General features: G+C 42.2%; 1 protein-coding gene across 2 annotated transcripts in view; it reads right to left on the reverse strand.

Annotated features, from left to right (window-relative positions):
* The window catches only part of SACS (sacsin molecular chaperone), a 95,563-nt gene that overhangs the window by 42,199 nt on the left and 41,182 nt on the right, over positions 1-12,182 (reverse strand). For both annotated transcript variants that reach the window (XM_019524396.1, XM_019524395.1), the window contains 4 exons: positions 11,960-12,110; positions 7,877-7,964; positions 4,758-4,843; positions 1,486-1,597 (listed from right to left, as the gene is read on the reverse strand). In XM_019524396.1, the coding sequence (XP_019379941.1) occupies positions 1,486-1,597; positions 4,758-4,843; positions 7,877-7,964; positions 11,960-12,110 (437 nt within the window). The remainder of the gene's footprint in view (positions 1-1,485; positions 1,598-4,757; positions 4,844-7,876; positions 7,965-11,959; positions 12,111-12,182) is intronic.

Raw genomic sequence — 12,182 nt, forward strand, 5'->3', positions numbered from 1 at the left:
GGGGGGGGGGGGGGGGGGTGGCACAGGGGACTGCAGATCAGGAGAAGGGGCACTGGCATGGCCCAGGGGGCAGGGAGCTGTAGCACCTGGGGGGAGGGGCACCAGCAGGCTGTGGTTCGGGAGTGAGGGTCACCAGCAGGGCTCAGAAGGTAGAGCAGAGGACTGTGGGCTGGGCACTGGCAGGGGTAGGGGGGTGTGGGTTGGGACAAGACATCAATCTTAACAAAAGGGTCCCTGTATGAAAAAGACTGCGAACTACTGATCTAAAAAGACAAAAATAAACTATTTCTAAATTTAAAGTACAATGTACCCATCTTTTCACTCGCATCAAGCTTCCCAAACTCTGCCCTTTACCAAGATGACAATCAATCAAACTCTTCCACAGTCCTTATTTACTTAAAGTGCCCTCCCTTCACCATACCCAGCCCACAGAAAAACACTATCTAATTCCACTTGGACTACTTATCAAAGAAACAAAAAAACCCAATAAATTCCTAAACTAACAGCCAGAAAGATATCATTGCTAAGTATCAGAGGTTATTCTCAGTAGTTGCCCCTCAATTCTGAAACTCCCTCCTTCTTGAAAGCTGCCAGAGCCCAAATCTGAACATCTTTCAGAAGCACTATAAGACCCTCCTATTCAGGCAGGAACTTAATAAACAAAGCGAAGGAACAATATTGTTTACAGTTTCTGTTTTATGCTTTGCTCCTGTACTAGGAGCATTTTTCTGTTTTGTAAGTTACTCCTATTTAGGCCACCCTGAGCCTCTGTTGGGCAGCTTAAAAATTGAGTAAGGAAGAAAGACATGACACAAACACAAAACTGGTTTATACTATACACACACACACACACACACATAGTATAAACCAGTTTGGTGTTTGTGCCATGTCTTTCTTCCTTACTCAATATACAGAGACATATACATACACATATACACATACATACTTATTTGATAGTTTATCAAATAAGTGCTTAAAAATGAAATCATCAGCTTCTCTAGAAAAAAAATTACAAATTCTTTAAAGGTTACTTTCCTTTGTAGAGGCAACTACTCACATTTCTTAGATTTCATTAAGCAAGCTCCAATATTCAGTCTAGTACTTCCCATGCTGGATTACTAGGAAAGTACCAATATTACCACTTCAGCACCATGGGATTTCTCCTGGATGACTTTTATTAAAAAATTCCCATTAAACCTACTTAATTTGCAAGCTCTAGAAAAATAATGACCTGAGATGCTAAGATTATAGATCCTTACCAAGCTTTTTTCTCTTTTTGTACACATAGGCTGTTACTGGTCCACAATTCCCTGATTTGTACACAATACCTATATTTGAATATTTGTCTCAAAGACAAATTCTATGATGAGTGTATAAATTTAACTAGCTTCCCAAAGAGTACAGACAGCAGACCATGGAGCCAATGGAGCTCATACACATATATTAGAGAATAAAACCCATCATTATCTAAAATGAGGTACTTACCCTGGTATGGTGCCATGTCCTTTGACCAGAGAGATTCTGTTCCATATTGAGTTTCATCATATAAAAACCGAACCTCTGTGGCACCAGCATCTTCTGCATTTTGAATCAGTTCCTGACAATAAAATAAACACCAATGATATTATGCCCGTTTCAGTCACGGTTTCCACACTTGAAAGCAGAAAATATAAGTAACTGTTTAAAAGTATAACCATTTCAAATTATTTTCAACAAGCTATTTTCTACCATGTGCTTAAATGAAAGGACGAATTTCTGCAGTAAACGTAATTTACCTAAACTATCAGAAACCAGATAAACATGGTAGGCAGAAGTAATGAAATGTACACTGATGGATAATCATAGCTATAGGGCTAAGTTCTTCCTATAAGTCACAAAATGGGGTGAAGCAAGTATCTCTTCTAGGACAGTTTTTTAAGCACAGGTAAGGTATTTATTTAGGCCCTTTAAAGTATGTCAGTGGCATGGAGTACATCATATTCTGCAGCAATACCCTCTAAAACCTGGGAGCAACAACTAACTTTGAAGAGAATAGTATCCATTACCCTTTCCACAGATAGTGCTCCCAGTAATATACAGAGTGCCACTATCTGCTCTAGCATGGCCTCCTTGTAGGAGCAACCCTGAGGCACTACATGCAGAATAATGTACAACCTACAAAACTCAGATCATACCCATTTCTTCATAATTTCATCTAAAAAAAACAAACAAACAAAAAAACCGAACAACCCAGATATTTCTAGTTCCATATGGTGAAGAAAACCTTCAAAAAGTGTACCAATGTTGTGATGCCCTATTAAATCTAGAGACAAAAAAAGAAAAAAAAAAAAAAAGCTTTAGTTCAGTTATAAACTGCCCTTTCTTTCTAACAGGGTCTGAATATCTGAAACCCAGCAACAACAATGAAAAAACAAAAACTGTCAGTGTCAAGCACCCACTTGGTTAATCTCCTTTGTTTGTTTTCCCTCTCCCTTTGAGAGACCTTCCTTGAGCTAGGAGCCTAATTTGGGGGCATGCCAAAACCTAAGTCAAAAAGGTCTAAGGAGACCACCTTGATTTTGCCCAGTATCCCAACTCTGAAGTGCTTATGTAATAAACAGTGGTGCTAATGTAATAAACTCATGCATCAAAGTGACAAGAAATAGCTTGCTTAAGAGAGGAGTAGCCAATAAAAATGAAGGAAATGGTTCAATGAATCCAATAATATTAGATTTAACAAAAAAAATAAACTAATAAACCTTCCAAATGATAACACAACTATGCAGAAGTGCGCCAACTAACTTCTGTGTTAGTCAAATAGTAAAATTCATAAAAAAAACATACTTTTAGTTGGTCTAATAAAAGACATCAGATCTACCCAAAGAACCAGTCAGTCACTCAGTAATACAGAAGTCCTCAACTTCAGGAAAGCTGACTTTGACAAGCTAAGGAGGCTTGTCAGAGAGGCCCTAAAGGGCCACAACCCAAAGGAGGGGGGAGTTCAGGATGAGTAGTCGTTCCTCAAGGGAGCAATCCTGGATGCGCAAGCAAAGTCCATCCCGTCTCGAAGTAAAGACAGCAAAAGGGCACAGCAGCCCCCTTGGCTCTCTAGGGCACTGGCGGATCTCCTGCATCTTAAAAGGAAGACCTACAAAGGATGGAGGACTGGAACCACCACCAAGGAGGAATATTCTGCTCTGGTCCAGGCCTGCACAAAGCAAATCAGGAAAGCCAAAGCTGAGATGGAACTCCAGCTAGCTACAAATATCAAGGACAATAAAAAGTCCTTTTTAGATATGTAGGGAGCCAGAGGAAAAGCAAGGGAAACATTGGACCCCTGCTAAACTAGATGAGGCAACTGACAACCGATGCCCATGAAAAAGCATATTTGCTAAATGGGTACTTTGCATCTGTTTTTCCACCAGTCCCATGGGACACCCTGCCTACTGTGGGTCAGGGAGGCTGGGTGAGGGAGATTCTTTGCCCTCCATTGAAGCTGACCTCATGAAGGAACCCCTTGACAGGCTGGCACCTTCAAGTCAGCTGGCCCAGACAGGTTACACCCAAGGGTATTCAAGGAGCTGGCAAGCATCATAACTCAGCCCCTGGCACAGATCTTTGAGAAGTCTTGGCGCTCTGGTGAAGTGCCCGAAGACTGGAAGAGGGCCAACGTCGTGCCTATCTTCAAGAAAGGGAGCAAAGTAGATCCGGCAATCTACAAGCCCATCAGCTTGACCTCTATCCTGGGGAAGGTCTTGGAAAAGATTATCAAAGAGGGCATCCTTAACAGACTAGCTGAAGGCAATATCCTGAGGGATACCCAGCATGGGTTTGTTGCAGGTAGGGCTGTGGGAGGGCCAGATGGGCAGCACATTGACCAACCCCCATGTAATCAAGATGCAGGGCGTGAGAAGCCCAGTGAGGGGCTAGAGCAGAATTAGCCCTCTGTTCCACTAATCAGCTGGCCACTACCCAGGTGAGGGTCATGGGAGAGACCCAAAGGACTGCATGTCACCACCTGAGGTGTGACTCAGATGATCCTGATAGCCTATGGGACCACTCAAGGGAGCAGGGCAGAGAGAAGGGGGCACAGTATTGTGCAGCTGGCAAGTGACCCTGTGAGAGAGGGTGGAATGCAAGAGGTCCCAGTGAGAGGGAGGCAGTTTGAGTGTGTGAGTGAGACCTGCCTATGGACTAAGTTGGCCTGGCTTTAGGCCTGGAGCACAGTGACATACTGGATACCATCTGTGAGGCATGGGCCATGGTGTAGGGGCAGTACGGAGCCATGGATAGCACCCCCTGGCATCAGGGCAAAGAATGGGCAGCCTCCCGCATTATATCACCAGTTATGTGAACAGCAAAATCATGGCAGGTGAGACTGGGGGCTACCCCATAGACAGGTGAGCGGGCCGACTTTAGACTCGGCCCTGAGCTTGCCCCGTCTCAGATCCTTTATCAAATAATAAAACATTAAACTTCAAATCGCTTGCTCACATGAAGTTCATTGCATTTACCTTCTGGTTTCATTAATCACTGGGGAACCATTATTAGACAGAATAATCAATTTAAAAAACCCTGATTTCTCTATAAAATGCACAGTACAAATAAAAGAACCAAGTAATTTGTGATGAGCAAGAAGATGTGCCATATACTAATAAAAAATGAGCAGCTGCAACTCACCACACTCTGTTCACAAAAATGTAAATAAGTATGTATTTCTTTCAACTAAAAGAAAATTCCTACGTCATTAAAATACGTAAATACAACTTATTTTATACCTTAAGAATTTGTCCTCCTTCTGGATATCTTCTTAAAATATCTTTAAGAAAATCAACAAGTGGCGGAGTTGTTTGCCCAAAACGACCTAAAAGTATTTTAAAAAGCCAGGTGTTATTTAATTGCTGAATTTATTTTTTGTTTTATGTTGCTCGTTATTTTTTTTAATTCACTTAATCATTGCTAGGTACTATAAGAAGCTCCCACCCCACAATAAACTACAGATACGCTTCATGCTTAATCCTTTTATACAAAATTCTGATACTTTGTGCTTGTTCAAGGACTGACCATTTAGCTTGAAATATTCCAGCTGAAAATGAAAAAGATTGACAAAAAGATATTTTGTAGCCCCAGCAACCTAAAGTCCAAAAGAAACCAGTGGTCAGAGCACTGAGAAATGCAGACAATACACTGCAGGGCCAACATAAAATATTCCTTTTGGAACCAAGAGCTTTACAACACCAAATTTGAGGAGCTTTAGTGGGAAACAACACTTAAGAGCAGGTATCCGTTACAATTAATATCATCACAGAACTGATGTGATAGATAGTCTCACTGAAGTTAACTCGACAAAGCAAGTGGGCAGTCACTGTAAGAGCGCAAAGTAATAATCAAACCTAGGCTTAGGTAACTCTAGAAAGCTCTGCATCAGAAAATCCTCTCAATCCTCTTAGTTAGTAGAGGGATCTAACTCAAACACCAACTCTGATTGTCACAGTCATGGTATGGCATTCAAAAAGAGAAAAACAGCAGTCTGCCCAGTGGTCTCAAGACCCTGAAGCTTCATCAGTGAAAAGTCAATACCTTGCATTCAACTGAAAAATGGATGAGAAGCCTGCATATATCATGGAGCTTGGCTGTCACACACTGTTGCCATGTAACACCAGAAGCATCACTGCACTTTGCAGTGTACCTGAATTGATGTAAATCACAGCCCCACATTGTCACAAATCAGATTACTTGTTTTGAACTAAGGCATGGATCACAGAGATGCAGTCCACATGCAAAGCAAGCTGTCAAAACCTTATGGCCAGATGCATATCATAAAAATAATTATAGACACTGATATCATATGATCATCTCAGAAGAGCTGAAGATCCAACACCAACTCCAGATGGCACAATAAAGTCACCAGTGTCAAGCCTTAAATCAAAAAAATATTCTCACCATACTTTCCCCAGCATCAATTTTATTTTAAATTGAGCTTTGATCACCTGTTTCTCATACACATCAGAAATCTACCCAAGATACTAGGCCAGACATTTAATAGCACTGGCAAGTTTACATGCAAGAAAAACAACCACATACCATTAGCTTCCTCAAGTCAGATCTACAAGTAAACACACCTCTAGAGGCAAGACCTTCAGGCATGCTGCACTGCTCCAGGAAGGCTGTCCCCTAAACCAGAAGCAATGTAGCTGCCAATGTGGGCTCATTAGATCTGGGGCTGACCAGCTAGCCCTGCTGACTGACAGTGCCAATTAGTCCATCCCAAGGTCCTTACAGAGAGAGAGAAGCACTGCTTCTAGGTTAGAAAGCAGTCGGCTCAGAGCACCGCTGCTTGCTTGAGGGCATAACCATCAGGGATCATAAACTTACTGCTGCAGACAAGGCCCAAAAGTCCTAGAGGACGCAGCTCTTCAATAACTCTCCTGATGAACCCATAATACACATTGAACAACAGGGTAAAAAAGCTGCAGAACTCCACAACTGTGTCCTCAGGTTCATAGAGACATCAAGCCGATCCCCATTCTTCTGCCATGGGGACAAAGACACTGGTTTAAGTAGTCATGGCCACACCACTATTAGCCATTCTCCTTTTCATGGTTTCATACCTATTCACGTGTTTCACCATGGCACTGTAGCACCACATGCCATACCCAATTTTTCACACCATCCAAAATCAAAAGCACACCAAATCCTCCTACAAATTTGACTCCGAAAGAGAGAAGTCTAATACACATCCTGACACAAAAATGCAAATACTGGTGAGACAGTCAGGAACCAGTACAAGAATGAAAGAGAGAGAGATGAGGAAAAAATAAATCAACCTCTCCCCAGTGAATGTAAGCCCAGTCCCTACCACATGTATCAGCCTATGGGGTGCACATGGTAGTAGTGCGACTGGGAGGTGACTCATTAAAGAGGCATTCACTTCTCCACCTATTTTAAGTCCTGGCTAAAGCTGTCCTTTAATCTCCAAGAGGAAAGAACAGTACCACAGAAGAGCAATTTTATAGACTCTCCCCAGGATCTACTGGCAAGTGAACAAGAACTTATCACTGATGTAATTAACATGAACATCCAATCTCTGTCTGTCACTAGATCATCAACCAATAAACCAATCTGTGCCAAAAAACGCTGTTTGTAACAAAATATGTAGATGAAAAAGGCTGTTCTATTTGAAGTGTTCAAAAATCTAGTACTCCATCTTCCTACTAGTTTTAATATTATGACTTTGTCATGCAATAAATACATTTCATGCTTTAGCAGTACCATATAGTTAAAATTATTTTGAAATAAAATTCTTTTAATTATAGCAACTAAGTCAATATTGCAGACTTGAGTTAAAACTTCCTGAATGTGACTTCAAGGCATCATAATGACTTTAATACTTACAATTTTGCAGTAAATAAACAAAACTAGTGAGAAGGAAAAGAAAAGGATTTCCACGAGTAGTCTATCAGTTATATTTTATGTATTGTATACATTTCATACTTCAATACATATTGTCCCATGTAAAATACATTATTCCAACAGCATAATTTATATCTGCAAATCTTCAAGTTGCTTCATTTGGGACAAAGCATCTTTCTTGACCGTTGAGCAAAGTGAGTTTGACAGGTCTCACAAAGCACTGCTAGTATATCTGCGGCTAGACTTTCAAAATAATGTAAGATCAGATATAGTGATTTTACCATACACACCATTCCAAATGTCTGCTTCCACTGAATCTCAGATTCTCTTGGAATACAATCCCAGAAATTAGAAACTGAGGGAATACTTCTTTACTTGCACACCACAAAAATGACTATTATTCACATTCAAATGTTTCAGAAAAATTAATCAAAATATTTCCCAATCTTTAAAATATAAGAAAAGAAACAATTATTCTGTATACCTCCTCCTTTTAAGCCTTTTGACTGAAGCATTAGAAAAATATGATTTTGCACATTCTGGAGGTCCCCAACCTTGATACAATCAGATAACTGAAAGAGAAAAAGGAAACATTGTGATGATGCACATTCTCCTGTATTATCACCATATAACAGCTTTTCTCAAGTCATTTTTTAAAGCTAAGTAATGTTTAGATATTCAAATCTAGAGACTAGGTCTAAAAGCTTCTCAAACTTTTCTAGTATCAAACCTAAATATACCAATTCTGACCATTTCAATTGTGCACAATATAGGTAAGACATTTTCCAGAGAATAATTTTTTTGGTTACTTACTGTGCAAAATTATTCTCTTCCGTACATGGACATAACAATTTGACAGCAATGGGAGCTATGGTCATACACATTTTCTATTTTTCTCCTAGTTCTCCAGTTCTGATTCTAATAATTTGTCTGAATAATGTCCAGTACTTCTTACTCTAAAAATGCAGATAACATATATTTTACATACCCACTTTTACATGGTGGTCTATCTAACACACCTCATAGAACACAGACTTGATATCTGTAACAGGACCAGTAAATGACTGTGAACCAATAATGACTGAAATGTAAAATGCTTCTATGAAATGTTTTAAAGCCTTAAAGCCTTAAGGAATCATGGTGATTATAGACTGCTCTTTCAATTATATTCAGAAAGTACCAAGTACCATACAAGAAACAAATTATTAACAAAATAATTAGCATGCTTAGGAATAGGTTTACAAAGAAATTATATATATTTGAGATGTATGCCTTATAAGCTCTATAAAAAAAAATACATGTTGTGTAATTTCAAGTTGACATGAAATAAGCAATACTGCAATGGAGCAATTAATGAGACTATAATACTGTATGAAAAAGTACATCTTGCAGCAAAAAGCAAATCATAGTAAAATACCTGAAAAATGTGGTAATTTATATCCAGGTTTTGCACAGGCAAACTTCTGAACTCATGTACGGTTAGGCCCTAACTGTCACTAGAAAAATCACTTTCTACTATTAGAATTTGATTGCAATTAGGTTTTATTTGTAATCAATCCTAGAATGTCCCTGATATTCCAGAAGCCTGGAAGAGTGCTAATATTGGGTCAATATTTGAAAAAGCCAAGAAGGAAGATAAGGCAGATGGTTTTTAGGTATCTTTGGTAAGTTAAGTGAAAACAGAAGGACCAGATGGCCTGAGAAGCCCCTTCCAATCCTATGTACTTCCTAAGCCATTTGTGCCTTTACACAGTTAATAGCGGTAAGAGGGTAATTGTAATAGGCTTTTGAAAGGTGTCCATGACTTAGTACTATATAACACTGATTTTAAAAAAAATCAGCACTGTGTAGCATCAATGTAGCACATATTACATGAATTAAGGATTTCGTAACTGCCATTATAGGATGTAGTGACTGAGATGATTACAACAGAGTAATAGGCCTTAGATTTTTCTCCATAGTAAATCTACTTTGTCCCCAATTTTCAAATACTCAAGTACATAACTAACATTATATCCAATATATTTCTATTAAATTCAAAAACACCATTCACATGCAAAAGTGGGTGCAGCCTATTTTTGGTTGGCTACTGTAACAAGTTATGAAACCTTTAACTTGACTGGATTATTGCGTTGCTTACCATTTGCACATATTGTCAACAAATACATCCAGTTGGAGAGGATCCTGATAAGAATTTCCCTACACACACTTCAAGAACATGCAAAAACATTTGATGATCTGGCTCCAAGTTCCCTTTAGGGCTCATGGCATTGTTTTTGCATTCTCGAGGCTTAAAAAAGCCCAGGGAGTGAGAATTTCCCCTCTGAAGGAAACAGACAAAGTCGAGGTAAGGTGAATCCAAACATGAGAGGCTTAGATACCTGGTGCAAGACAGTCTGAAACCTTTTGGTTTTTATTGTAGCCCAGCACACTGTAGCCCAAGACCAAGTGTAGAAATGAAAAAACATGATTCACCTCAGAGAAGTAGAAGCTTCAAAAACCTCACCCCTGAATGGCTGCAGTTCAGTCACAGGGTGAGGTTTACCTATGGTTTCTTGATCACCACAACTACCCCTCACAAACTCATTTCAACTATATTATCTACCATCTATAAATACAGCAAACTATAATTTTTAAAAGACGTTTGCAGCACAGCATTCTCTCTGTACAGTGCATGCAAGAGTAGGACAATCTGCCCCAAAAAAAACTAGAATTGGAAAGGTTGCGAAGTTAAGAACTGCACTGAGAAGAAAAGAACTCCGTTTTTATTCTCAAATTACTTTAGTTTCATATTCAAGCATCTTTGAGTGACTAAGGGTTTCCAACCAAGAGAGACAGTTCAATGCCAGTCAGTGTTGCTCATAGTCTTAGCTTCCTGCTGAATTTCAGAGGGTGGCATGCAGACACCTCATTCCTGTGGGTATACCACAAAACAGAAGGGGAGGAGGCCTGAGGGTAAACTCAAGTGATCCGGACAAGAAAATAAACGGTGGTATACTGGAGTGGCTTGTCTACAGCTAGAACATTCAAGGATTCCCTCTGTCCAAACATAAAGTCTTAAAAAAAAACTATAAACATGCAAGTCAGTCTGTTGAACTGTCTTCTTCATAGAGAAATGATTAACACTGGAAGCACTGAACAGGAAGTGAGAGAAATCCATAACTATTTCATTGGCACATGACAATAAAGGGGTTGAAACACACAGCTCAGAGGCCTGGGGTGGAATCACACTTTTTTTTTTTCACTTTTAAGCTTGGGCTGCAGCTGCTGAGTTACAATAAAGCACCAAAAGGCATGGGTGGATATAGGATTTTGAAAAGGGGGCGTAGAGTTAAGAGTGGTACCTCCTCACAGCTCACGCAACACACATTTGTCTCTAGTTAAAGAGAAACTAGATGCCTTATTAATACACTAAGGCAGTTAGCCCTATATTATTTCCCATATTTACTTGATTTTAAGATGAGATTCCCCCTCTACCACCATTTAACATGGGAGGCAAGCCCCTCAGCTTAGAATCCAGTACAAGGGTGTTGTGGAGGGATGAGGGGCAGGGGACTGCCGTGGCTGGGGCTCCAGCCCCTACCCAGGGTTGGGGCACTAGCGGCAGCTGCTGCCTGTACCACCCCCAAGGCTGCCTCTGCACCCTGCCATCTCCTCCCTGCAGCCTCTTCTTCCCGTCCCCCTGCAATGCAGCCTCTGCTCCCCTTTCTGACCCTCTCCTGCCCCCCTTACCTTTGCTCCATGCCACCAGGCTCAGCGCATGCTGCATCCTGGCGCACTGAGTACAGCCCAGCCCTGCAGCAGTGGTGCACAGCCCACATGGTTGCTATGGCGCCAGGCAGGGGCTGTGCTCAGGCCCCCAGGCCAAAGCCATGATCAGAGCCTGCTGGCATGGAGCAGAGGCTGCGGGGAGGAGAGGAGCAGAGGCAGCAGGGAGGCTGGGAGGGCAGGCAGGGAGCAGAGGTCGCAGGAGACAGGCGCAAGCTGCTTGGACTCCACACTCCACCTGTGGCCGGAGGGATGAATTAAACACGACCATCCACAATTAGATCTTACACGTGGGAAAGTATTTTTAAAAATGACATTTTCTGCACACAGAAACTAATTATGGGGGGGTGGGCTTAAATTCAGGGTCATCTTAGTATCGAGCAGCTTACGATAGGCACAAAAACAAGTGCAACCCCTGCAAGGTGCGCTCCGGCGCTAGATTCAGGAGCATGAAAAAATCCCTGCAAACCGGGTGCAGGGCCCTCCAAAAGAGAGGACGTGGCTAGTGGGGGGAGGGGAAGAGGGGGGACACGGCACTTCAGGTCAAGGGGCGTCTCTTCATTCCGGTGCACATGTCCACACGGGGGTTCACGCCGCCACTCCTGCTCTGGGGCTTTGCCGGGGGGGCAGGAGCCAGCCAGGTCTGGGGCCGCTTCTCACGCCAGGCAGCTCGTAAAAGGGAGGGAGGGCGTGGTCTGTCCTTTCAAGCGGTTTCTCTCTCTCTCTTTCCCGGCCCAGGGTTTTTTTTTAAGCCCCCGAGCAGGGCAGGCCGAGGGCGGCCCCAGCGCGGCTCACTCACCTCCCTGCCGCCGCACTGCAGTCGCTGCTGGGCCCGCGGGAAGCCGGTCTCCGCCGCGATCAGCGCCTTCACGTCGCGCACGGTGGCGGCCGGCAGCAGCTCGAAGGTCCGGCAGCCCACGGCGTCGTGCAGCACGCTCACGCGGGCCGGCCTGCAAGCACCACGCACGAGTCAGCCCGGCCGGCCGCAGCCGCAGCCCCCTCCCCCGGCCCGGCCCCAAGCA

Source organism: Gavialis gangeticus, unplaced genomic scaffold (assembly GCF_001723915.1).
Source record: "Gavialis gangeticus isolate Ggan-Ray unplaced genomic scaffold, GavGan_comp1, whole genome shotgun sequence".
NCBI classification, from domain to species: domain Eukaryota; kingdom Metazoa; phylum Chordata; order Crocodylia; family Gavialidae; genus Gavialis; species Gavialis gangeticus.